General features: G+C 40.0%; 1 protein-coding gene across 3 annotated transcripts in view; it reads left to right on the forward strand.

The window, feature by feature from the left end:
• The window catches only part of NPR3 (natriuretic peptide receptor 3), a 72,792-nt gene extending 49,172 nt beyond the window's left edge, over window positions 1-23,620 (forward strand). For 2 of the 3 annotated variants that reach the window (XM_027771877.1, XM_006148501.3), the window contains exons 4-8: window positions 11,594-11,729; window positions 16,671-16,765; window positions 19,288-19,423; window positions 20,816-20,903; window positions 22,473-23,620. In XM_027771877.1, the coding sequence (XP_027627678.1) occupies window positions 11,594-11,729; window positions 16,671-16,765; window positions 19,288-19,423; window positions 20,816-20,903; window positions 22,473-22,584 (567 nt within the window). In that variant the 3' untranslated portion in view covers window positions 22,585-23,620. The remainder of the gene's footprint in view (window positions 1-11,593; window positions 11,730-16,670; window positions 16,766-19,287; window positions 19,424-20,815; window positions 20,904-22,472) is intronic. The other variant, XM_006148502.3, reaches the window with a different exon arrangement.
• Window positions 23,621-27,740: the final 4,120 nt, after the last annotated feature.

A 27,740-nucleotide genomic window follows, 5' to 3' on the forward strand; every position in this document is an offset into this window, starting at 1 on the left:
TAGGGCAACTTTCTCATTCTTTTGTATGCTCTCTTCTTCCTGATATGCAGATAACATCTTAGAAATATTTATACGTGCCAGAGAAGTCATATTAAGTCTTCTTAAGAAGAGGCTGGTAGACTTGGTGCTTTCACTGGGTATGAGTTACTGTTCAGGAAGGTGCCTCTCTTGGTAAATAGACTGACATTGATGATGAAGGTGCTATTTTGGAGTCAGGAGACTTGATTTCTACTTGCAACTCTTACTTGTCCTCTGCATGACATTGGGTGAACTGGGCAACTGTTGTGGGCTTTAGGTTCTCATTTATACAATATTCTAGACTATATGAGATTTAAATTCCTTTTATGTTTTAAATTGTTTCAATTTTATAATTCTCTCAGGCTATTAAGAAAACCTGTAATGTTTTCATAATGTATCTACTAAGACATTTACTGAGGAGTCTCTCTTATATTATAGCTAATGTATTTTTTTTTTGGGGGGGGACAAAGGGCATATATGCTTGTGGAGACACACACACACACACACACACACACACACACACAGAGAGAGAGAGTGAGAGAGAGAGAGAGAGAGAGAGAGAGAGACATTGAGAGGAAAAGTGAGAAAATCCCCCCCACCCCAGAGGATGGCCATGCTGCAATCCCTTCGCCTCCATTCTACTCCTGGGATTTGGGCACACAAGCACAAACACTCAGCATGAGTTTCAGGCTGCTAGGCTTGGTCTAGGACTTGAACTGTGGCTGGCCACGTAGGAGTCCGGCGCCTTAAGAACTATGCCACTTGCTGGCCCATGCCAATGTATTTATTAACCTCTGGCCATTTTACCTTTCAAAACCTTGGGAATGTTTTCATGATCCTAAATCATGACATATTGGCTTCTAGAATACTCTGCAAGGTTTTCGTAGTTTTCTTAAGAAAAAGAGTCTCCTCACATTAGTAGAGTATGTTATCCCTAAAAGTCTTAAAGAAATCAAGTATCTTTTAATTGCTCAAGAGAGTGAAACACTTTTCTTATAAAATAGGCTAAAAAGATAAGTCTCTTCAAAACAGGTAGGAAGATATCACATGATCCGATCTTGTAAAGACTATGGAGCATTTCTTGAAATTCAAAGCTTTAACTCCATTTTAAACCATAGATCTAAAGGGATACTTTCAAGACAGTCATAAAGAGTTACTATTTCCCCTAATAATTAGTAAGAATATGAAGCTCATTATTTGCATAATTTCCAAAGACTGCTTTAAAAGGGGTTCCATAATGATTTAGATCAGTTTACCGTGGTGGCTTCTAAGAAGGATCGAAGGAGTATTATTATTTGGTGTGTTGCCTATTCTTTTCAGTTGATATTTGAGATCTACAAATGTCTTCTCCTTTTTAAAAAAGTTATTTGGGTTTAATGATAAGGACTGGATCTTACCAAAGACGAAACATAAATATTGGCCTTATTTTAATGTACTTTCATGTTTTAAATGCACTCTTTAAGTGTAAAAAAGCTTTTACAATTTTATAGGTTTCAGTTGTTCATTTGGGGAATTAATAATAGTAACTTAAAAAAAATGATTTTATTTAACTTTATTTTATTTTAATTTGACCAGAGAGAGACAGAACGAGAGAGCGAGAGAGCGAGAGCAAGAGAGCAAGAGAGCGAGAGAGCGAGAGAGAGAGAGAGAAAGTGAGGAATCAAGCCGCCAGGTCCGGGACCTGAACCACTGTTGTCCATGTGGGAGTCCAGCACCCTTAACCACCACACCACCTGCTGGTTCCAATAATGGAAACTTTAAAAAATGGATAATTTCAAATATATACACAAATAGCCCAGAATAGTGAAACTCCATGTACCCATCACTCAGCTCCTGTCATTTCATTCATAAATATTATAGTTATGTCTAAAAGATAAAATTCTTTGGGACCAGCAGTTACTGTAATGGCTATGTTGCTAGACTCTGATGTAGTCAACCACAGTTCAAGTCCCAGACGTGGTAGTTTAAACTCACGCCGGGCGTGTGTGCGTGCATGCCCGAGATCCTGAGAGGCGAATGGAGGAGAAGGAATTGCAGCGTGGCCATCCCCTGGGGGGTGATTTCTTGCTTTCTGTCTCTCTGTCTCTTTCTGTCTTTCTGGCAAGCTCACATGCCCTATAGGAAAAACCTCTCAAAAAAAAAACAAAAAAACAAAAAAGATAAAGTTCTTTAACATTTTGTTAAGATAACATTTATATATAGTGAAATTCATAGATCTTGCACAGAAAATTGGCTTTGATAAATGTATATGTCCATATAACCTACCACTGCAATTGAGATATAGGGCCATTCGTGTGACCACATACCCATTCCTTCATGCTCCTTTTTAATCAGTTTCCACCCCTGTAAACAGTCATTTTTATAATTTCTATTAGTACATATTAATCTGTTCTTTAATCATAAGCATATACTGTATGAGTGAATCATGTTATATACATTTTTGTTTTTTAGAGAGATTTTTGCTATAAGGGCATGTGTACTCACCAGAGAAACAGAGAGACATAGAGACAGCGAAAAATCACCCCCCAGGGAGGATGGCCATGCTTCAATCCCATTCTCCTCCATTCTTCTTTTGAGATTTTGGGCACACATGCACAGCCACCCTGCGTGAGTTTTAAGCCACCGAGTCTGGGACTTAAACCACAGTTAACTACGTGGGTACCACCTAGTATGAAACTTTGGGAAATTTATTTTGTATTCATTTGCTGTTTATCATTACAGCATGCAAAATGAATTTTCCCATCTAGAATACATTGAATATTGGCACAATCAAAACATTATCATACCTATTATCTTCAACAGAAAATTTTCCATTTTGTGTTTAACTGTTTTTTTTTAGAATTGACTTTTGTATATTTGCTTTGCATTGTTTCTGTTGTTTAGACTGGAATATTTACTATTGATATCTGAAGCTCAGACTGCTTTCTACAATCTGCTTTTAAATCTATCTAGTGAATGTTATATTTTTAGTACTAGAATTTCTATTTGTTCTTTTTTGTACTGTCCATTTATCACTGAGATTCCCCATCTGGTTGCTTTTTTTGGTCACTTTTTTGAAGTCCTTAAATATATTTGTAATAGCTGCTTTAAGTCCTTATCTGCTACTACTAACATTTGGATCATCTCAGGGTCACTTTCTGTTCATTACATTTTTCTTGATTATAGGTCATCTCCACACATCCACGTGTTTAGTATTTTTTGATTTTATCTTGGATGCTGTGGAAAATGTTATAGAGACTATATTTAGTTATATTCCTCTAAAGAGTGAATTTTTGTTCTGAAAGGAAGTTAAATTACGGAGTGACTTCTCTGAACATTTGGAAACTTGGGTTTGTTTTTTTTTTAGGGTGGCTCTGTTTTGTTGGAAAAATACTTAGTCTCTGATATAGTTTTTATTCCTAAAGAATATGTAGTATTTTAATGGAAAGCCTGAGGTATTTCCCAAGTTCCTCTAAGTTGTTGGTATTCAAGTTCCAAATCCTCTTCTATGCAGAAGGCCCTGTGGAAACATCTCTCAGCTTCTTCAGTCTTCCAGCTTTCTACTGGACTGCTTGGTATCTCCTTTGTAAATGTGTAACTTAGCATCAACCAGTGACAGCAGATGTTTCTGGAAAGACTTGGGTGCTCCTTTGTCTTGGCTCTTTTCTTCTCAGTATGTATCCTCTCGGTTTATAACCTTGATACCAGCTATCTGCTACATCATCTGAGACAGACAGAGACTGAGAGAAGGAAAGGGAGAAATCATCCGCCAAGGGGACAGCCATGCTGCAATCCTTTCTCCTCTTGGGATTTTAGGCATGCATGCACACATGCCCAGTGTGATTTTCAAGCTGCTGGGTCCAGAACTCAAATCACAGTTGGCCATGCGGAGTCCAGCACCTTAGCCACCACATCATCTGCTAGTTCCTCTTATATCTTCTGAATTTTAAAGTTATGAAACCTGTAAAGCCTGGTACAAATGACTCTGCCACTACAGAAATTTTCTTTTTGGAAACATAATCATAGTGCTACTATTCAGGTGTGAACCTGAAAGGTGCCAATAATTCCTTAATTTTGTTCATAATCCATGTTAAAAATGCAGAACATTAAGTTTGTTATAAGGAGATAATATATAGTTTAGTTTTAATTGTTATCGTTGTCTTTATTTTGTAGCAGGTGATGGAAAAACTTTCTAAAAAGAATATGGGTTTATTCATTAACTGACTGAGAAGTATATTGTTAATTTTATGATGAGCATTCCTGTATTGTTGTTAAAACTTGAAAGTCTTTACCTTAACAGTAACTGCTGAGTCACCTTTATGGCAATCTCAGGTATGCAGAACCTAGTCAAAAACAAACATGTATGTGAAAAAAGCCTTTCAACAGCTAAAAATAGACATATGATCTATTCATTTATCACAGGGGGATCTCTCAAACTGTCACTATTCGCCTCTATTTTAAGTCTAACTATCACAAGCCCTACACTTTCTTCTCCTGGCTTATAGAACATTTGTAGTAGAAACTGAGGGAGAAAGGTAGTATGCTAGAGGTAGGGACAGCTCTAGAGTAGCAGGAGGTGGCAGGTGACAGAGGAATTCACTCGAGGGAGTGCAATCTGTGTATGATGCAGGACCTAGAGAAACAAAGAAAGATATAGCTTAGGATATAGCTTGTGCACCAAGGAACTTGTGCAGTATCAGGGCATACAGGTATGCAAAAGTGTAAAATAGGCTGGTGAGTGAAATAATATATTTGCAGTAAGTGCACTTGCAGAAGAAAGGAGGAGTTGGTGGTTCAGAGAAGTCTTCAACAAGAATGAATTGGAACCTTATAGAAGGTTGATGTAAACACCTTTAAAGGAAATGAGCAGATAGAAGACACACTTAAAGGAAATGAAAGAGAATCTAATACAGGTGCTATATACACAGGTGTATGTAGGAGTTAAGGAAAACCAACAAAGGATGATAAAAGACTTAGGACCTGCCACAATGGGGAGCTGTTACCATCCCTAGACCAAAAGGGGAAAGAGGAGGGAGAAGGTTACCGGAACCTGCAAGGTCTGAGGCAGCATGGAGCCACCTGTGGCATCTGGTGGAGGGCAGCCTCTGACATCCTGACTTTCATTTCCTTGCTATCTCTATCTCCCTTTGACCTGGTCACCTCTTTTTCTGCTTTGGGTCTTCATCATCCCCCAGCAGAAAGTTGCAGGATATGCAAACACCTGCTGCCTGCCCTGCCCTTCTCCTGCTGGCTTTTGGATCATGTCTTTCCCCATCTTAGCCTCCTGCTTTGTCAGAAACACAGACCCTTGGGAAGAGAGGCCACAGGTATCCAGAGAAGTCCTTTAGGAGTCGGGTCCCAGACTTCCCAAAGGCACACCTGTTTGGGGACTGGTGGGATGTTAAGGCCAAGGAGAGAGATCATTCACTTCATCTGAAAGTCAGGGACAATTATGTCCTTATATATGTGTATTTCTCACCTGAGCCTTTGAGGGTGATGAGATACTCATATTTGATGTGCGTGTGACACATTCTAGGACAAACATGTCAGATCACAGACTTCCTGCTTAAGCATCAGGAGAATTTAAAAGGTCATTCTTGTTCACTTGTATTCCATTTCAGCAGTTCAGAAAACAATGCCATGGAGTCCTCCTTGCTGCAAGACCTGATAGCTTTCCTTGGTGGGATTTGCTTGTGTCAACAGATCCCATGTGCCCTCACTGTTCCAGTCATTATGGGAAATATATGAGGGCTCAGGACTCTGCTTAATGATCTTCCCAAGACTGCTTTTGTTTAATGGTCCATTTTGTTCCACATGATGAGAGAGAGAGAGAGAGAAAAAAAAAATTCACTTCAATTGCAGGCAGCCAAACTTTAGATTATAAAATCCAAAATAATTTGCTAGTCTAGGGCATTACCACAGGGGCGGAGCTGAGCCAGAATGGAGACAGTTATTTGGAAAACTTAGGGCAACCACCGCCTCAGGTAAGCCATAACTTCAGTTTGGGGACACAGCCATGCTACTGCCAAGCACAGAACTGGAGATGCAGATCCTGTACTTCCTGATAGGCTGTGTGCCTGTCAGTTGACCACTTGCTCTTTGCATTTCTTCAGAGTTCAACCAGGATAGGGGCACAGACTTGCAACTTAACTTCTTTCAAAGCTAAATTAAGTCAGTAAGTGAACAGGTGTGAATTCCATATAGGTACACCCTGTCTAGAAGGGCAGACATTGGGTGTCTGTCAGTAAGAATGAGACCTCCCTGTTTTTGGTGTTGAAGAGGTTATGATGTCACTTGGTTGATGGCAGTTGCTGCTGTTACCCTAAGTGGCAAGTACATGTACTCTGAGAGAGAGAGAGAGAGAGAGAGAGAGAGAGAGAGAGAGAACCCTACAGTTGGGCTTGGTCACACCCAATCCCTTCCCTGTTTCTCTAAAATTCCTGTTGGAATTTTGAGCATGCATGCACTCATATGTGTTTTCTGGGTGTTGGGACCCAAACTATAGTCAGCTACATGGGATTATTCACTAGGGTTTATCCACTAGGCTACAGGGCTGGACCTAGACTTTTACTTTTTTAAAAAGAATTATTTATTTAATTTTATTTATCATCATCATTATTATTATTTAAATTTGCTGTAGGACACATTTGCTCATTAGAGAGAAAGAAAGTGAGAAAGCAAGACACCAGGTCCAGGACTCGACCATGTGGGAGTCCAGCAACTTTAACCACCACACCACCTGCTGGCTCCCACTTTTACTTTTGCGATATAAAAGAAAATTGAACAAAAAGGCTGATACTGTGTTTCTAAAGTATAGAGGTCACTTGCAAAGTGTTCCTCAAAGGCGGAATATTCTTTAACCTCTGGGCTAACTATGCAGCATTCATAGGCTACTTCCTTCTGCTGTTTGCCATCTCTGGGGGTCCACCAGGATTGGACAAAGTTCACTTTCAAAGTCATGTCAGGTGATATTGCCATTGTTAACCGTGATGGGTCATGGGCCTATCTCTTCTCTTACCTGTCCTCCGTCAAGATTTCCCCATCCTCATCTCCTCTTCAGACACATGAGAGGCTAAAAAAGCACATCCTTTCCAAATGATTCTTGAGAAATACTACTGGACACATTCAACGTCCCTCATTTGCACTGGGAACCATTGGTTTGTGGTAAGGAAGATAGAACCACTCTGTGATATGCTTGAGTTCAAGTGAGTGCCACAAGCAACAACCTGGGACAGCTGAGCCTCGCTTTGAGCTTTGGTAGCCCTCTTCCAGGACCTCAATCTGAGAGTTTTGAAGGTTTTCTCAGATACATGGGTGTCCCCAAGAGCTAGGCCATGCTCACTTTACAGAACAGCTAGAGCATGCAACATTCTCTGCTTCCTTGTATGGAACACAAGCACTGAGGTTCATCTAAATGTGAGATCGCCTTCTCAGACAGAAATGAGAACTAAGTGGCTCACTGTGATAGCTGCTGTGAGCAGCAACTCTTTATGTCAACTGAAAAGTTAAAAGTGAGCCAGCCCATGGCTTGCTGTTTAAAGGAATTGGATCCCACACAGTTTAAGTTCTGGACCCAGAGGCTTGAAAAACACTCTGAGCAGGTGTGCCCAAAATCTCAAAAGGAAAAAGAAATAGAGGAGGGATTGCAGTGTGACTATTCCCCATGGAGGGTGCTCTTTCTCTTTCTCACATGCACATATACCATCTGGCAAATTTTAAAAAAAGATAACAATATTTCTATTCCATTTTCTCCATGTGAGAGGATTATATATACATATACACACATACTTATATATACATATACATACACCACTGATAAATAGATGTGTAAATGTGATTGACAGCTTCTATGAGAGAGGAAGGCTGTTGGTAGAAATGGCGTTCTTTTATCTGGTGTGCCTACTGCTGGCTGACTGTAGAAGACAGAATTAAGAGAAGAGGTGAAGTGTTGAGATAAATGCCTTCCCTGTTCTGATGCACTTCCAGAGCGAGTGGAATATGCCGAATGATGTTAATCTCATTTGGATGCCAGACACTTCATTGATACACAGCACAAAAAACTTCCCTGGAGCTTGGTGTTTGGTGCTGGCTCATGGTGTCCACTTCAAAGCTTCAGTGTGTGCTTCCTCTGAAGTGATGTACTGTTTGAAGGAGATTGTACACTGTATTGTTCTCTGAGCCCAGTTTGTTCAGCATCTAGCAGGGGTATGACTGAATTAGAACTTAAGACTTAGGGTTAATGACACTGAGGAATAGCTTTCGTCTAGAAAGGATGCTAAATCCTAGAATGGGGGAACCCCAACCTCTGTAATCGGGAATGACAGCATGATCTGTGTTAGGGCTTGGAGTGTCCAGTGTTGTTCTGTTCAGAGGCAGGAGTCAGACCAGATGACCTTGTTCCTATCAGTCTGGAGGTCCGGTAGACAGTGTTCCCGAAACAACTTAATACTGTGTGTGTGTTTGTTTTTCTCACTTTTTCTCTCTTAATTTGCACTTCTAATTTTCAGAGTCTATAATGTGCTAACGGGCTTTCCTCCCATTAAAAAACACATAGGGATGTGAGAATGTTCTCCTTGAGAAAAGACGGTCTCTAGGGTTTTGCTTCTGGCTTGAGGTCCTATGAGGTAGGTGTTATAAAGCCTCCCCCGTAGCAGGCTGGGGTGGCAGCAAACCTTGGTGGGGTCAGCAGCTCTGTTGCTAATTTTGGCATGAGAGGGAAACCCCCAGCCACTTTAAGGGGAAGGAAGGTAAACTTTGTGATCTATCTGCAAATCAAAGTAGAATGAGTTTCAGACCTGGGCACATGCTCAGAGCCTGTCTATTCTCTTCTATCATCAAACTGGTCAGGACTGAAAGCATTCTGGTTTATCCTCAGTCAGATAATGGTATTGACATTCTGGATTGTAGAGGGGCAGCTCAGAGGGCATATCAAGAAGGTGGGAAGAGTAAGAGGCAGACAGGAGGTGGCTCTGGGGCACATAGGCAGTTCTTCAAGTGGCCAGTGACAGCACGGCACTCCTGGGTTAGGATTTCCAGAACGGGACAGGAGGAACATGAAGAGAGATGGACATTTGATATCCTTTACTTGGAGTCATCCTAGGTGCTCCGGGAACAAGTTACTTACAGGATACAATATTCAAGAATGCAAGAGAGCGATGCTTTTGGTCCTCAAAGCCAGGCAGGGACCAGACCAGAGTTTTTCTAAGCCACCTGAAATCTCCTACACCCCATGATTCTGTGATTCATTGGCTTTCCTCTCTAGTCAGGTGGTTTCTGTACAAATAACAAAGAGAAGATGGATCTTTTGAAAAAAATTCCTATTGCGGCTTAAGAATGAAATTACTCAGACTTTAGCTGAGTAAAGTCTGAGTAATTTCATGAATTTAACTTATGAATTTAACTTATTAAATTCATCAGCATGCATACTTTTTCAAGCTATCATGACTTCATGGCCTGAGTGAAAATTTCATGCTGCGGGAAATCAGATTAGCACAGTCAAAGCCGCAGAAAATTATCTTTGATTAGTAGATGTTATTTCTGCATCATTCTTCTTTGCCTAAAAAAATAACTTGGAGACTCTGGGAGTTAAGCTGGATAGCCAAAAGAGTCAACATCTACCAGTACTTTCATGGCCCCAGAAATAGTTTTAGTTGTTTTACATGCACTAGATAATTTGATCTCCAAGAGAGCTCTTTGAGGTGAGTGAGTACTAAACCCACTTCACAGGTGCGGAAATTGAGGATTGGAGAGATTAAATAATGTGTCAGGGCTAGGACTGGACTGTGGGGCCATCCAGCCAACTCAAGCCTTTCCTGTGAATAAGTACTCACTCTCCCAGAGAGTCAGTGGAACTGACCCCCTTATACTTGAGTGGAATTAAGGGCATGGTGTGGAAATGAGAGAACTGCATTGGTGTTTTATCCTCTACACTTTCTCCTAGGATAAAAGGGCTTTTTTTTTTTTTTTCCCTTTTGTTTTTGTTTGTGTTTTTCTTGTACTTTTTATATAGTTTGTAAGTTACCCAGTCAAGATTGTATTTGCTCATTTCATGTCCAATGAATTTTACAATGGGCTTAAATGCGGTATTAGAATTTACCAAAGGGTATTTGTAATCTAGCTAAGGGGCGAACTAAAATGTACTACAGTGATTATATGCCTCCCAAAGACACGTCAGATCCCTCTAGATTGTTGAAGAACTGACTCTCCTTACTTATCCATCCCTGTCTCTTGGTTTCCTACATTTCTCCTTGCCCTTTCCTACCCTTTCTTGCCCCTAGTCTAACAAAACATTTGTAGTTTCTAAAATGCACCAGGCCCTTAGGATATGCCATGACTTTGTACCTCTCTCCTCACTACTCCACCTGCAATATTTCCTTAAGCCTTCCACCCTCTGAAACCTCTCCTCATTGAAAAAACTGACTTTCATCATGGCTGTTCAGTCTCTCTTGATCACGCCTCCCCAACTCATAGTATTGACTTTTCTTGTATGAGAAAATACTAAAAAGTTTATGGAAAAATTGAATTAGAGTATGAGTTTATTTTGGTGCAAAAAAATTGAAATCTATTGCATGATGTTTATTTTCAATAGTATGTACTTCCATGAACTTTCTGAAGCCCAGTTGTAGGCTTACTATATCTGGTATAGGCCTCAAATAGCACAGGGATAACACATGTTCTATTAAATAGTCAAAATAATAGCATTGGCACTTGTTGATTCCTTGATATGTGCTGGGCATTATTACAAGATTCAGCACTTTATATTACTTATGTCAAGTAATTCTTACAGCTATGTCTAGGTGGGTAGTAGTCTCATTGTCAATGTACAGATGAAATAAACAAATCTCAAGGAGATAAGCAACTCCCCACATTCACATGGCCAGTATTCATGTTTCTGAAACTGTAAATTTCTTGAGGGCAAGGGCTTTCTTACTTCATCCAGACCTTAACTGAGATATATACCCACAGTCAAAGCCGGTTTTCTATTCCTGTCCTTGGAACTTGGCATAGGGTGAAGAGAGGGAGTGGTGAGATGTGCTCAAACAACTCAAAACACAAATTGGAAAGAGAAATCAAGATACTATTGCTAATGGGCAGGCATGCAGAAACTTCAGTGTCTACTCTTCTTTTAACTTTAGCATCAGCATGCCAGTAGGCATTCAATGATAAATGAATATGAATGAATGGATCCCACTTTTTTTTTTTTCCATGCTCCACATTCAGAGCATGGAAAGATGATGGGGGCTATTGAAGGTAGAGAAGACCTCAAGGGGGAGATAGACTCACATTGGCTTGAGGTGGAGAGTAGATGTGGGGAAGAAGAAAGGCACCTGTATAGAGGGATCTACTGGTAAAAGCTGGTCCAGGTACAGGTTTCTTGACTTCTGTAGTATCCTGTCTGCTCCAAAATTCCCAGTCTGGGGAAGTGTTTTCTGTACTATGCCAGTGCTAGGCAATCCATGGCATGATTCTTGTCTTTTTCAACCTCTGCCACTGCTCACAGACCTTGAATCTAACTTGTTAACTGTGATGGCACTCATTATTTGTGAATGTGGGTGACTTGTCATTTGGGCTCACTCTCTTGGGTCTTCGTTTACAGGTTAACATGTTTGTAGAAGGATTCCACGATGCCATCCTCCTCTACGTCTTGGCTTTGCATGAAGTACTCAGAGCTGGTTACAGCAAGAAAGATGGAGGCAAAATTATCCAGCAGACTTGGAACAGGACGTTTGAAGGTAGGTATTCAATCTCTAAAGTGACCACACTGTGGCACAGTGCTTTCTTTGTTGTGACTGTGGGACATTTCCAGTGTCTTGCTTTTCTCAGCTGTAAAAGATAATGAATCAAGACCAATGTATCTCACAGGCTTTTTGTGAAACATTCAATGAGATAGTGCATGTGAAGGTATTTGAAAAGGTCCTACTGAAATGGAAATGCCTCCTTTCCTTCTGATATTAGGTAACAACTCTGTGCTTCTCAAATTATGTTAACATGAGTTTCAATCATAACAGTTTGTGAAGACATCTGTGATCAGCTTTAAAACAAGTATTAATCCCAGATCTATTGGGTCATTGGGAAAGTTATGATTCATTTTTGCACAGAAAAACATAGAAAAATATATCATGACTTTCCAACAACATAATCCATTTCTTTATTTACACTATGTTGATTTTTGTGAAACTCAGAAAATATGAACTGTCATAGTTAAATCTGGTTGTTCAAGATGATTAACAGGTCCGACTGAGCCTCTTGCTTTTATTTCACCTTTAAAATGGTGGATTTTAGTTCTTTCTAAGAACAGAGAAATGTAACAATGACAAAAATATAGCCCATAATCTTATCACTCGAGCAATTTTTGTTGCCATTTAAAAATGGTATAAGAATGAGACTATTCTTGGCTAGAAAATTGAAGCAGTACAAAAATGTACAAAATGAAAAGGGAAAGCTTTCCCTCCCACCCTTGTCCCCTCTCTGCAATGTAATTACTATTAACAATTTCTTGCGATTCTGTCAAAAAACATTTTATGTCTTCTTCCAGAACATATGTTTTGTATATCATACCTAAAATTTTTACACAGAAGATATCATACTTTGCATACCATTTTTCACTTTAGGTTGTTTTACTTATGTGTCACAGAAAAGGATTTTCTGTAGAAGCATCCATTGTTCCAATTCACTTTAAAATGACGGTTATATATATCCATCATATGGCTGTCTAAGCATTTCTTTGACCAATCTCCTGGTAGTGGACACGTCAATTAGTTACAATTTTTGCTCTAATGCAATATGTTGTCACAAGCCTCTTGCATACTTTGATGAGTTTATGAGTACTTTCAACTTTTGTTTAAAGAGAGCAGATGCAGGGAAGAAGGAGAATACCTGTGCACAGGGAATTATTGGCAAAGGCTGAAATACTTAACCTAGTCAATAGGCACAGGTTTCTTGACTTCTGTAATATTTTGTCTGCTTTCCAAATTCCCAAACTGGGAAGCCAGTTCCGGGTAAACCTGGATGGCCATTTCTAGCCATAGAACTTCAGGATCCAACCTTGTATGTAAGAGTTCTGGTTTCCTCACACATCATTAACACTTAAAGGAAATATGCTAGTGAGAAGAGTAGGCAACACAGAAATTAAAAATGCCATTTCAGGGGCTATAAAGTAGACAGGTAGAGCGATAGGAAGTGGTGGAAGAAGAGGAGTGGAGTTGCTACTCAGGGAGGTCATGGAGGGTCCATCTGAGAGTGGTGGTTGAGTAGAGACCTGAGGGAAGTGAGAGAAGTTATACAAACATGGAGGAAAGAGCATAGCAGAGTGCTCTGGTAGGAGTTCAGAGTCCCTGCAGGACCAAGGAGGTCTGTGTGGCTGGTGCAAGTCTGTGTGGGTGTGTGACAGGAGCCAAAGCTGGCAATGGAGAGGTGGCCAGGTCATGTGGATCTGGAAGCCTGGGTGAGAATTTTGGACCCACTTGAGTAAGACAAAAAGACACTCAAGTGTTTTGAGTAACATGATCTGCCTTGTGTCTTTAAAAGGCATCCACAAGGCTGCCATGTAGGAAATTACCGGCAGTATGTGGATGGGTCTCATTTGAGAGTTGCTAGCATAAAGCATAGGTAGGTAGACCAGGGTCATGGAACCTGTATCCTAACTATTAACTAGGAACTCCAGTCCTCTGAACTTCTCTTTCTTCACCTGTATGAGAAGTGATAGGACTAGCCGATGACTGACATGGGCTCTTTCAGTTCTGTATTGTCCTCACTGTTCATTTGGGTCCTTTCAAGGATTGGGAAATATGACCGTATTTCTTTATAATCTAATTAGTGATATTTTTCATGGATGGGGATAAGTACTATCAAGTCTAGATTTGCGGCAAGTAAATTTTTTTAGTGGGGACTCTTATCCTATCCACTATCTCACCTTTTCTTCAGTTATTAGGAAGTGTAAGGCAGTGGGTGAGGACTGAAACTCAGCTGGAGTGCTCTGGGCAGTAGTTATGGTGGCAATTGGTTGATTCCATTTCTCATTGGTGATTTTAGTGACTACCATGTCTTCCTCACAACTAGAGTCAGATCTTTAACTTTCGACAGATTGTGAGACATAAGCAAGGAAGCCTCCAGGATTATCTTCTTTTACTGCTGGTTACTTCAGCTCAGGAGTTGGACTCCACTAGGATAATTCAGGGGGCATATTAGGACAGAGTCAAATTTCCCAGAAGTTGTGCACAATACACTGAGAAACCAGTGTGTGTAGACACAACTTGGTAGGCCACATCCCATTCTTAGCTATTACTCACTACATGGTCATTTGTTCTTGGTCTTCTGACAGGGGAACAGGAGCCAGAGTTGGGGATGCTGAAGGGCACCACTGAGGGAACTTGCTCAGAGAAGGGAAGGTGCCCACAATACCTGGAATATAGTTTTGTTTAGAGCCAGAATGTGGGCTAAATTTTCCCATCAGCCACCTTAATGTTTCTAGTCTAGGGCTAGGTCTCCAAGGGCAATATGAAATGAGTCCTGAAACAATCAACTGTAGGGTTAACTCTAAAATTAGAATCTCATTGGTCCAAGTATAAAGATAATTGAAGACAAGGTAAATTTTGGGTTCAACTTGTTTGGAGAGCCTGTTTTATTTGTGAAATAAATACCCTCCATTTGAGGGTAGGCCCCAAAAGAACTCTAGGGTATCTGTATAAAGAAAACCCTAACCTTCCTAAAATTAAAAACAATTTTAAGTTTAATGGGCACTGTAAGTGAACATTAAGTTGTCAAAGGAAAAATACTCTGGATGTCATTTGACAAATTTGGATTTTATGGCCATGAAACCTGTGATCAACTCTCAAGACTTTCAATAAATGGCCGGAGAAGAAGATGAATTTCCTCTGTGTGAGAGGTCAGAGTGACAAGGTAAATAGGACTGTAGCCCAAACCTTGAGCTCTGCCATAGGAAAATAAAAATGAGGGTGGAAATTCTCATTACTTATGTATAGGAAAATTATGTTGTTGGCCTGACAGTCTCACCTCATATACAATACTCTCAGGTGCAGTCTCACTTTCCTAATCGGCCACCCTGAGGGTTCTCACCCCATTTCTTGGCAGAATTGTAAAGCTTAAAGGTGTAATGAGGTCTTGGATTACTAGGGCTACCTCGTCTTAAAAAATACTCTGTAAAACACTTAGCAGAACTCACCATCACAAACATTTTTGAACAGAATGACAAATGGTTTTGGACAATCAATATGTTTAGAGAAAAATACAGTTTTTTAATAAACCGTCAAAGATCCTCAAGTTTGAGATAGGTGTATCTTTTGTAACCAGTCTATATTAAGAAGACAAAAAAATAAAAATAAAAATCAATGGTGACTCCATTCTGTTTCTGGCAAAGTTGACCAATGTCTGGAAAAATCAGTGGACCTTCAAACCACAACCCAAAGGACAGTAAACCCAAATACCCATCCTCTCCAAACCACACTAGAGGATGGAACTTTCCCTTGGGATGCTTTTCCCCAGGCATTAATTTTACTAAAGAAGTCAGTACTTCCGGTGAGAACCAAATCAGTAGAAATACCAATTAAGAATTATATTGAACTCTCCCACCGTTTAAAAGGAAAGACTACAAACAGCTTTAGTCAGTTAAAATGCAGCCGATGTATCTTATTTAGTGAATGAAAATTATGATATAGACACATTGAATGCTAGCTAATGATATATATTTGCTTTTATTGATTAGTTCCTTAAGCTAATTGCTGGCCAAAGCAATAGGTACTCAAGGCCCTCCATGTTCTAGCCACCCTGTTCAAGCCTCACTGTCCTTACACGGGCCATCGCTCCAGAAACCTTGTGGTTCCTGAGGCGCCTTTGGCCTCTGTCTTGATACAACTAGGCTAGCCTTTCTGCCTAGAATACTTCCACTTCTTGATGGCTGCTTGTCCAAATCACAGACTTCTTCCAACGTCTGTATAAAATCTCTGCTCATTTATGGAGTCCTTCCTGATTTTCCAACTTGATGTTTTTCCTGTGAGTGGTGTGGTGTGGTCTGGTGTGGTCAGGTAGCTCTTCTTTAGCCATTGGCTCTTGTGACCCACAGAGTAGGCCTGCTGCTCTCCTATGTCTGAGAGGTCTTCAAAATATTCATGGGATATAAATACTATGATTAAAAAAAAAAGATGTACAGGTTTCAATTTTTTTGCAACAAAATAAATGTATACTTTAATTCCATGTACTTTCTGAAGTCCCCTCATCTTAGAGCAACCTGTAGTAAAGTCCTGAGTCTGGAATGATTTTTCTTCTATAATGTTGGTTCCAGGATACCTGAACCCACATACTGCATCTCTGTTTCTCACTCTATTTATTATTATTATTTTTTAATGGATACAAGACTCCGAGATAAGCATACTGCTTGCAGGATTAGCCTTAATCTTTTAAAAAACATATTCCCTAAAGAAGATCATTTATTTATTTTTCTTTTCATTTTTAAATGGAGAAATGTTAAGAATTTAGGAATGCAGACACAGATGAAATTACAATGTCTTTCCCAATGCCAACAAAAATGCTCAGAGTCTGATGAGATTCCCTGTGGCACGAGTTTGTTTAAAAAATCCTGTCAGTTCATTTTCTTGTTTTTGTTGGCAAACAGGTATTTTGAATGACTAAATTCGAGTTCTTCACCTCTTGTCCTGTAGGTATTGCTGGGCAGGTGTCCATAGATGCCAACGGAGACCGTTATGGGGATTTCTCTGTGATTGCCATGACCGACACGGAAGCAGGCACCCAGGAGGTGAGCAAATGAGACTTCTGCACCACTTCCTGTTTTTTGGGTCTCCGAGGAGCGTCTTCATCCTAGTGTCCAAAGAGCTATTCCCAGAGCAGCCCCATGTTAAAATGAGTTGCAAAACTGGGAGTTCCAAGCAGGGAGAACTTACTGATGCTTGAGAGTATCAGGAAAGATGTCAGAAAATGGTTCCTTGCTTACTGTAATACTACCTTTCAAGTGGTTAAGAATCACCCGTTAGTCCTACACAAGCAGGTCATATGGGGTGAAGGATATAAAGTGAAACTGTATTTCCTCTCTTAAAATTTGTGATTTATTGGGTTGTCGGAAAAGACATGGTGCATTCTTGCACAGGAAACAGAAAAATATGTCATGACTTTCCTGACACCCTAATAAGTTTTTGTTGTTGTTGTTGTTTTAATTTCTAGAGAGCAATAGAATGCTCACGAGGGAGAGGAGAGGGATAGAGATAGAGATAGAGAGAGAGATCATGTTTCAATAGGGCATGGTCATGCCACAATCCTATAGCCCCCATTACTCCATCTTGTCAGGATTTTGGGCACACAGACACACACACACACAGACACACATACACACACTTATTTAGTGTGATTTTTAAGCTGCTGGGGTCAGGATTTGAACTGCAGTTGGCCACGTGGGTCCAGCTCCCTATGCACAAAACTTAACCATTACACAGTGATGTGGCCCAGTGCTTTTTTTTTTTTTTATTGCTGTTTTTGATAGAGGTGGTTATAAATTTGGCATGCATTAGTTTTCCAAAAGATGATGGAGTTTCAGGATAACATCATGAAGAGAAGAGAGGGCCCTGGACACAAAGATGAGTCTCTGCTGCCCACTGGTGTGAGCTTTCTGATCAGTTTCCTTAGCTATTACATGCAAATCATGTCTTCTTTGCTGATCTCATATGGTTACGGTGAGGACCAGAGAAAATGAAACTTAGAAAAATACTATCTAAACTTTAAATGACAGAATCTATAAGATTTCTAGAAATAGGCAATGTTTCAGCAAATAATGCCACCTTCTCCTTCCCCTGAGTCTCTGTAATTGCTTTCTCGCAGGTCATTACTGGTGTGGCCTTTTTGGGCCCCGGGCATATGACCTTGCTGTTTCCCTCTTTGTCCACATATGCCTGGCTTTAGAGTGGGCCTGGGGCAACAAGAGTCACCTTCCCTGAGCTCACTGACTGACTTTTCCCCTTTCAGTGATCTGGGTCTCACTTGTATTCCAGCCTCCTTCTCTGCAAAGGCAGGGAGTAATAATGAGGTTGCAACACTGAAGGTGTGAACGGCACTTGCTAAGTGCCTAGGATACACTTGAAATTGTTCTATTTTGTTGAGGATCTAGAATTCTTTTAGTGTGACCTGATGGAGCTTGGGAGAACCTGCTGGACTGTCAGGCAAGAGAGGGAAGGAGAGTCACGGGCCACTGGAGAAACCTGTGCTGCTACCCGGACAAAAGAGAAGTGAATGCTGAGTACCTGGGTGGGAGGCCCTTCTCCATCAGGGGTCAGATAGCTGATGGAACAGTTGTTTAGCCAGAAACTGAGGGGCCACTCTGGAACTGAATTATAAAATAGTAGTAATTTTCTGGGGACCTGAGGAGTCCTGGAAGAGAGAGTTGAGCCTGGAAATTTAGGGTGCAAGTAGGGTGAATTCATTAGTGAGGAAAGAGTAGTCTGCCAAAAGAAGAGAGTGGAATAAGAAGTTCCTGAAAGAAAGTTTCTAAATGCTTCAACTATATGCTGAGCTAATAGAGGGGTGGACGGGCATATGGCTGGTGTACAATAGATTCTGGCTTCCCCTTGGCATCCCTGAACATAACTTGGACCTTACAAATGGCTGACTCTGTGGGCTGCCCTGGGGCAGATGGGAAGGCAGTATTCTATTCAATGAATAGAAGAAAAGCCATGAACTTTGAGATCGTTGTGTTTCTAGGGGAAAAAATATACCCCCCTTTCCATTAGGTAGTAGCGACTGAAGAGTCCTCAGGGCCAATGTTGGTAGGATGTGGCCTTTGGTTAGGGCTGGCCCCAGGTGGCACCATGTTTACCACCTGCTTCTGATCACACACACACACACAAACACACACACACAACACACACACACAAACACACACACATAAACACACACATACACACACACTGGGTGCTTTGGTTTTCTCCAGTAACTTATACTGACTTGAAAGCTTCATTAGCATCTTCAATTCCTGACTTACCAAGCCCACAGGCCCATGCCATTCCAGCCATTGTGACGAAAGCGTGCTCACCCTGACCTGGTGCGCTGGAGTACCTGCTGTTACTGCCCAGCCAGGGCAATTCCAGCAAGTGCCCACCGTCAGCAGCCCTCAGAGGCAGCCCTGCAGATCAGGCTGTGCATTTCTGAGAACAGCCCTGTGAGGCTCTGAGCTTTGTGGCTCCTTTGAAACTGATGCCTTTAGGCTTTTGGTTTGTGTGTGTGTATATATATATATGTGTGTGTGTGTGTATATATATTTTTTCCTTTATATAGGTTATTGGTGACTACTTTGGAAAAGAAGGTCGTTTTGAAATGAGGCCAAATATCAAATATCCTTGGGGCCCTTTAAAACTGAGGATAGATGAGACCAGAATTGTGGAGCATACAAATTCCTCTCCCTGCAAATCGTGTAAGTTTAGAGACTTAATTTGCTAAGTATTTCTTCATCTCTAGTCTCATTATAATGCAAGTTTAACACCCAGGTGTTCTCTACATGCTCATGTTCTGAAAATTCACATTTCTTTTTCTGATGTTGATGAAACAGGTGAGAACAATTCACAAACTGGCATCCTGCCATTATCATAGGTTCCAAGTCCTCTTCCCTGTTTTTCTTCTCTTCCAATATGGTAGAAGAAGGCTTCTCCCTACTTTTCTGCACTTTGCTGCAAGTGTTTGAGGTTTTCACTTTTGAGGGAAAATCAAAATAATTGCAAAATGTCATTTATTTATCTCTTGTAGCAAATAGGTAACATTCCTCGAACACCTGGAAATTTACAAATTGGCCAGTAAGTGTGAGATTTTTTTTTATTGGTGCCCAGTTTTGTGCACAGAGATGCAAGTAGATGCTCTTATAAATATCTTACAAATAGGCAAATTATTAGAAACTGTTGCTTTCCAGGTACCCTTTTATAAGCTAGTGAGCGAAGTCAAAGTGCTTAGCAATCATTCCGGCCATTTGGTCATGATGTTTTGTGACTGTCTTTTAAAACAGTGAGATATTAATGTCTATCATACAGTTGTGGAAGTAATTCAGAAGGCTGAATACAGGCTGTGTCAAGAATACAGTCTCGAGTTATTGGGCCTGCTATTTGAAATTCTACCCTTATTACTTGCTGGTTTTGAGAAACGAGGGGAGTTCCTTTACCTCTTTAAGCCTCAGATTCCTCATTTTGAGGATTTGATGAGATCATGCATTGAAGGCCAAGTTCATACTCTGTATACAAACCAGCTAGTTAGCATTTTTGTAACTTGGACCTTACTGAACTTGATTGTTTCAATTGTTAGTCACATTTTCACAAAGCCATTGATATGTAGGACATTTTGACATGAAACTCTGGCTTTGGTGAGAGAACATCTAAAAACAGAACACTGACCCCAGGAGTGTTTCACCAAATTTTCTAGCACTTGGAAGTGTTACCAGCATCTGTGAGAATAAGGGGAGCTGGGTCAGTGCCGGGGCCCAGGCAGTTGTCTTCTTTGTCCGTCAACTTCAATGTGGGTCTATCTGAAGTCTTTCGTTTCCAGTTTCCCTTGAATTCCTGAATCTGCTTCTATTTCCATTGTGCGCACTCTCTTGTAGTGGTATGTTCGTTTACCTAGTGCTTTCTCAAATTCTTCTTAAGCTTTGTACTGGGGGAAAAAATAGTGCAGCCCCTTCAGAAAATCTCCTTTTAAAAGACACTAGGACATTGAAACATGAATGAAGTTTGTAGTGTTCACTTTGTGGGAACAATTGCAGCATTTCTAACTATTGCTCAAAATGAACTATGTTCTATGTTTTGCTTTTGTTTTTTCTTTCAAGCAGGTGGCCTAGAAGAATCGGCAGTGACAGGAATTGTTGTGGGGGCCTTTTTAGGAGCTGGTTTGCTAATGGCCTTCTACTTTTTCAGGTGAGGACCATTTATAAAGTTAAAGTTCACTCTCCTTCACTGTCTTCATCATTGTCACCATGTGATCCTCCTTGTGACTTGGCCATATCTTTCTTTCTTTTTTTTTTGGAGAGGTTTTTGCTATATGGCATGTGTGCTCGCCAGAAAGACAGAGACAGAGAGACAGAAAACAAGAAATCAGCCCCCGGGGGGATGGCCACTCTGAAATCTCTTCTCCTCCATTCTCCTCTTGGGATCTTGGGCACGCATGCACATGCATCCGGCTTGAGTTTAAGCCACCGGGTCTGGGACTTGAACCACGGTCAACTACATGAGAGTCCAGCGACATAGCCATTACGCTAACTGCTGGTTCCCATTCTTTGTTTGACCTAAGAAGTGTGGCATTAAAAGACCTAGCTCATTCTTTTGATGTGACCCTGGGTTTTGTGGCTAGTGAGTGGGTTAACATACTGAGTTTTAGGGTCATGAGTTCCTGTTGAATCCACTTGTGGGTCAGAGAGCAGCTGCTATTTTACTTTCTTTATTTTATTCATGATTATGCGTATGTGCATGCATGAGAGAGAGAGAGAGAGAAGTGCCTTTGATAAAGTCTCATCATTCCTGCAATCCAATTCCCCTCTCCCCCACTCTCCAGCTTTTCAGTATCTTGGGCATGGGACTGCATGCTCAAGTGTGTCAAATGCAGTGTCCAAATCCCGGTAGGTTATATGGCTTCCAGCACTGCAGTTCAGTGCAGTGCGATTGCTACTGATTGTTTCATTGGGCCCAGTCACTGCTGTATTTTGATCACATATACTGACCAGAATTTCTATCACCCCAAATGTATAAGTAGAGAGGAAACCTGGCCAAAGGGGGAAATCAACTTCTCCTTTCCTATACTTTCTCCAATTTGGAAATAGTTGCCAGGTTCACCTTCTTAAAGAGGAGAAGGGAGCTCCCAGTAGCACATGGTCTGAGGCAGATCTCTGCTAGCTATTTGGAGACCTGCATACTTGGTTATCACTGTAGTGAAGCCTAAAGGCTTGTAAAATTATAATACTGTATTGCATTTGTGTCCAAGGTAATGATTGTTCCACGCTGTGAGGGCAGCCCATTCCTTTGTCATTTTTGATGGTTAAGTTTGTGGTTATATTTAAGTCGTTGGGAAAGATTTCTTCATTTCTGCATAGAAATGTAACTCTGGGTGTATGTGACCCTTTGTGGGAACAATTGTCTTCCTGTTCCTTTGGTCACAGGATGCTTAATCTGATTCTTATCTAGGGCATATCTTGGGGGTCAGGGTTACTTCTGTGGCAGAATAGACAAGACTTAACCCACAAAGCACCCGGGGAAGAAGGAGAAGACTTGTTCTATGGCATTTTGCAAAGTATGCCATTTTTCTTCCTTGAATAAGAGCATAATGCCTTGGGGCACACTACTTTAATCTCTGACCAGGGTTTCTTTTTCTGTCACTTCTCATTTATCAGCTCAAACCCAGATGTCCCTTGAGGGCACTTTTTTCTAAGATAAACTAGAGTATTTTGTTTTAAAGTGAGGTTTTTATTATTACGTTCCCTTTCCCTTTACCAGGAAGAAATACAGAATAACCATTGAAAGGCGAAACCATCAAGAAGAAAGTAATGTTGGAAAACATCGGGAGTTACGAGAAGATTCCATCAGATCCCATTTTTCCGTGGCTTAAAGGGAACTTTTGTTTTTGTTCTGCTGAGGTTCTTTAAGGAGATAGATAGGATGAAAGACATCAATGGAACAGAAGAGGTGTTCTTGAAGAATTCATTCTTTTAAGCAGTTACTCATTTCATTTAAAAATTTCTTTAGAAGCTCAGGAACTATTAATCATCATCTGCCTCCTAGCCTTTCATCTCATGACAAATGTAAGGATATACTGTCACTCTGTTAAATACTCATAGTGTTTCAAGGATGTATGACTGATTAGGTTTATGTTTTTAAAGTCTAAAGTCTCCAAATCTTGATGGCGTTTGGGGGCATTTCACATAAGGCTATATAATATGGTTTGCTTAAATGAAATGTTTTGTAGCTACAATAAAATAATTTTTACATGTAGAATATTCTTGGAATATTAAAAGAAAATAATTATAGGAATTAACACTCAGTAAGAGGAAAATGTAATGGAAAAAAAACACACACCTCGATATAGCATTACTCTGTCTAGAGCTGGTATACTGATTTGTGGTTGAGGCCTGCTCTGTCCAAATCTATTGTATATTCAGGTTATGATTTAATATCTTGAAAAATGAGTTCCTCCCTGAATTTCTCAGTATCTCATAGAAGCTACTCTGGAAAGGTGTAAATATTCATGAGATAGGAAGATTTATACAAGAAAAACAAGTCTAAATGGTCTTCTTTTTTTATTGTATGAAAAAGTCCTGTTTCACACTAGCATTTTAAGTATTTTAATCTTATATTTTGGTATTAGAAAATGTGTCTATTTTTTCATTTTGGAGATTAAATTTCACTTGTATTTTAAAAGCATGTATAAAGTGTACAACAAACCAATAATAATGAAAGATGCTTCTCTTTCTCTTCATTTCCCTCTTCCCCTTGGCCATAGCCAAATGCTAACTGCTGCTTTAAATCCAGAGATCTAGAAATGTATTCAGATTACAAACTCTGGAAGAGTACATCAAGATTCACCCTTTGCATTTTTTTTTTTAAAATAGAGGTGCACTTGCCAGAGAGACAGAGAGAGATAGAAAGAGAAAAAGTGAGAAGTCAACCTCCAGGGGTGATGGCCATGATGCAATCCCTTCTCCTCTATTCTGTTCTTGGGATTTTGAGCATGCACACACGTGCCCAGCATGAATTTTAAGCTACCAGGTCCGGGACTCGAACCACGGTTGACTACATGGAATCCAGTGATGTAACCATTACACCATCTGCTGATCTCAACCCTTTGCATTTTTAACTATTTAAAATATGAATTATTTTAGGGCTATACCTCTTTAAATTTTGGCCAAATGACGAGTTCCAAAATAAAAAAATGATATGAAATGAGGCAGCCTTTTTTCCTCAAGAACAAGTTTATAGAGTTAGAACTTTACAGAAAGCACAGAAATGATGAATTTTTTTTTAACATACACATGGCATTTTGGTTTAAAGAGAGAATTTAAATATTTATTATATTCTCTTTTAAACTCCACAGACCTTTGTAGTCACCTATCAATGACCTGTGTAATGGATCCAGTGTGGATCTAAAGAATTTGGATGAAGTTGAACAACTATTTACTGGATATCTACTTTGTACCCAGTATCCTGCATAGGTTTAAACTCAGGTTGCCATTTTCACATATCTTATGGAGAAAATGAACAGTGGGAGAAGAAAGGGAGTTTGTCGATTAGTGTAGCATCATATAATCATGTCCCTATGGTCATTCCTCAATGATATTTCGAGCATCTTGAAATTCGTTTACAAATTATCTTAATATCTATGAAAGGCCATATATAGAAAGGCAGACAGGAGATTTGAACAATTCCTTGGGGATGGTGGAGCTGCCTTCACACCGTGACTGTAGAGGCAAGGGAAGTGGAAGTTGTGAGTCCTAGATGCTGGTTCATGCTTGATTTGCTGGAGGGGCCTGCCTATTACCTTGGTTTCAGTCAAAGTAAACAGATTATTTCTGTATGAGGCCCATTTCCCTTCTATTGTTTAAAAATGGGATATAGGCAACTGCAGTATGTGATAAAAGAATTAACTATGTCAACTGAAACAGCTGGGTTGTATTTCTCCATGTTGGATGCAAAGGAAAAAGTGCTGCAGCCAAACAAGGGTGGAAAGAGAGGGCAAGAAAGGCAAACTCCAGAAATTCTAATGTAGTGAGAGAGTTAGAAGTAAAATCCAGGAAAAGAAAGCATTTGGTAGTTTGGGACTCCTGTAACTAAAAATAGACTGGAAGGATTGTGTCCAAATGCTATACAGAAATGGAGAGCTTATTCTTCTCTCATTATTTTTAATGATGTTTCCCATGTATTTTAGAGATATTAATTTTCTATTATCTTGTGTTTTTAGGAAAAATTATATTTCAAGCTTATGTGCTTATTACAGGGGAAATCACTCTACCTGGTCTTTGGGTATAAATATTTCTTTCTTTTTATTTTTTGTTAGAGAGATTTTTTTGCTATAGCGCATGTGCACTTGCCAGAGAGACAGAGAGACAGAAAGCGAGAAATCAGCCCCCCAGGGGAATGGCCATGCCACAATCCTCTCTCCTCCATTCTCCTCTCAGGATTTTGGGCATGCATGCACATGTATGCATGTATGTGAGTTTTAAGCTGCTGGGCCCAAGACTCGAACTGCAGTTGACTATGTGGGAGTCCTGTGATGTAACCATTATGCCATCTGTTGGTCCCAATATCTCTAACCTTTCTAGAATTTATGTAGCAGCCCATTAATGGTAACATTTTTAGAGTGCATATCTTTTATTTTTACTTCTGGTAGAGGAATAGTTCTAAAGTTAGTATCATGTCTCCAGCTGAAATTTCAAAGTTAAGTAAGAATTTAGTCTTTTAAAAAATGGCAGAATAAATCATCGGATTTCTGGTATATAAATGCCATTCTTTTCCAATTTAAAACATTTCTAGTGTTCTTAAGATCGAGTGCTTATTTACACATCTGTTGTCTTTTCTTTCTTTCTTGAAATCTCCATTTGAGTTACCAAAGTTCCATTAAGTTTTGAAAACTTCATTAAGTTGGAAAACCTTTCCCAAAAGTGAAGGTATTTGGCCCAAGGTTACACTGGGTTACCTATTATAGTTTGGTATTCAAATTCTTAACTGCTCACTAATATATTTGACAAATATTTATATCCTGTTAGCCTCATATATATATAGTAAAATAGAGCTTCATTTTCAAATCATTTTATAAATTTTACCCTGAAATGAGGGATGTTCAGCTTTCAACAGGAATACTTTTATCAACATTTTCTCATTGATTCAAATATAAGCTGATATCAATATAGGTTAAAATGAGCATATTCTTTTTGGTATTGGAAATAGATGTAAGATTTATGGTCATTATTGTCTTAGATTGTTTTGGTGGAAGACTCAGAACTAAAAGCTTTCCTCAGATGATCACATCTAGCTGGGAAGAACTTTCTATACGGAATCCATATCTCCCCCAAGACTGACCTAGTTTTGTTTTGTTTTGTTTTGTTTATTTTTTGAGGAGTCCCTATAAACATAGAGCCATTGACATATCTTTTCCTGAAGTGTAGACATGGTTCTACAGATCTTAAAATAGTCCTCTACATTTCAGAAGCTATATTTAATGGAGGAAGGGGATAAACACATATCCTCTGCCCTAATTTCAAAGACCTTTGCTCCAGGATGCTGAATCGCTTCCCTCTTTTCATAGGCTTCTAAGATCATTAACTTACTCAAGGCACAGTCTTTCCCCTAACTTCTTCACCCCTAACCTAGCACTTTTCTTCTGATTGTGGCTGATTTTAGGGGACATAAGATTTGCAATTGGTGGTGAAGATAAGGTCATTGCATAGACCTCATACAGACAGTGACTGAGATTGACTTAAAGTAGGTTCCAGTGGCATCTCCACCTTCTTGTAACCGAGAATTCACTGGCTATTTGTGGAAGTTTCTTTAGGAGACCTAATAGAATAGTATGCTACTGGTTTGAAGGAAGTGCTTATAAATAGGGAGGAACAAGTACTTATATTTCTTGGGACACAAAGAACTCAGTCCTGAGTGGATGCAGTCATAAAGGCAAATGCCAACCTCACTTAGGCACCTTAATCTATGACTCATGTGTTTTGTTTAGTTAGATCCTATGGTTCAGGACTTCACAACAAAGCAGATAGTGAGCTGAACTTCTTGCACAGTGGAAGAAACGGAAACTGTCTAGAAACACAAGAGATGTTGTAGGGACAATGTGGAAGCAGGGAGAATGAGATGGTGGTGTTCAGAGGGACCGATTTCCTTTTCAGTTGACCTTTAGGAGGGTAATCTAGACCCTCAGACTCAGCAAAAAGCTTGGGACATGCCAAGCAAAAAGAATCAGGAACTTGGTCCTCTAAAAGAAAAAGGGAAGTGTAGCTTTGAAGGTGTTGTCTTGACCCCCTTCCCCTTGCTCCATCAGTCACCCACCATCCAGCATGGCTGCAAAGATGAATGAGCATCTTGCCCACGAAGGCAGAAACTTGTGACATGGCCTTCATACTTCCTTGGAGGGGAAAAGACAAAATAGTGCTGGCTGTAAGAATGCAGCTGGTTTCTAATCTGAACGAACCCTTGTACTGATTGACCACACATGCTCTCAGGGCAGTTCAAGCCTGTGATGTGCTGATACTCCAACAGGGCTGGCTTTGGTTTTCAGTGTGTGAATTTCACAAATGTCTCTTGCAGGCATACCTGACAGCTAGACTGCAGAATTAAAATAACTTCCAAAGGTGCTGGATTGGAGTTTGTTCAAATTTCTCATTAACCACTAATGTTAATTCATACCAAAGGCAAAGCATTCTAAGCCAGTTGATGCTGTTAATGTTCATGTGTAAGCTACTTCAAACACAATGAAAGGGTTTCAGTGAGAACCAAGTCTCAGAAATAAAAATCCACATGTTATAATAGCTCTTTGATATACTGGGTGTGGGATGATTCCTAGGGGAGAGATTTGAACAAGTAGAATTAAGAGCAAAAAATGCTGCATTGAGAAACCTAGATTTCTATGCACAAGGAATAAAGGGCCCACTACAAAGTGTAAAATCACAAAGGATTAGGTTACCAAATTATTTTTTATTTGCTAGGGGAACAAAGTTGTTGTAGCACATAAAAACTGGACAGAAAAGGCTGCCAAAGATGAAAATGTGG

Source organism: Tupaia chinensis, unplaced genomic scaffold, assembly GCF_000334495.1.
Source record: "Tupaia chinensis unplaced genomic scaffold, TupChi_1.0 Scaffold000237_1, whole genome shotgun sequence".
In the NCBI taxonomy this organism is placed as follows: domain Eukaryota; kingdom Metazoa; phylum Chordata; class Mammalia; order Scandentia; family Tupaiidae; genus Tupaia; species Tupaia belangeri.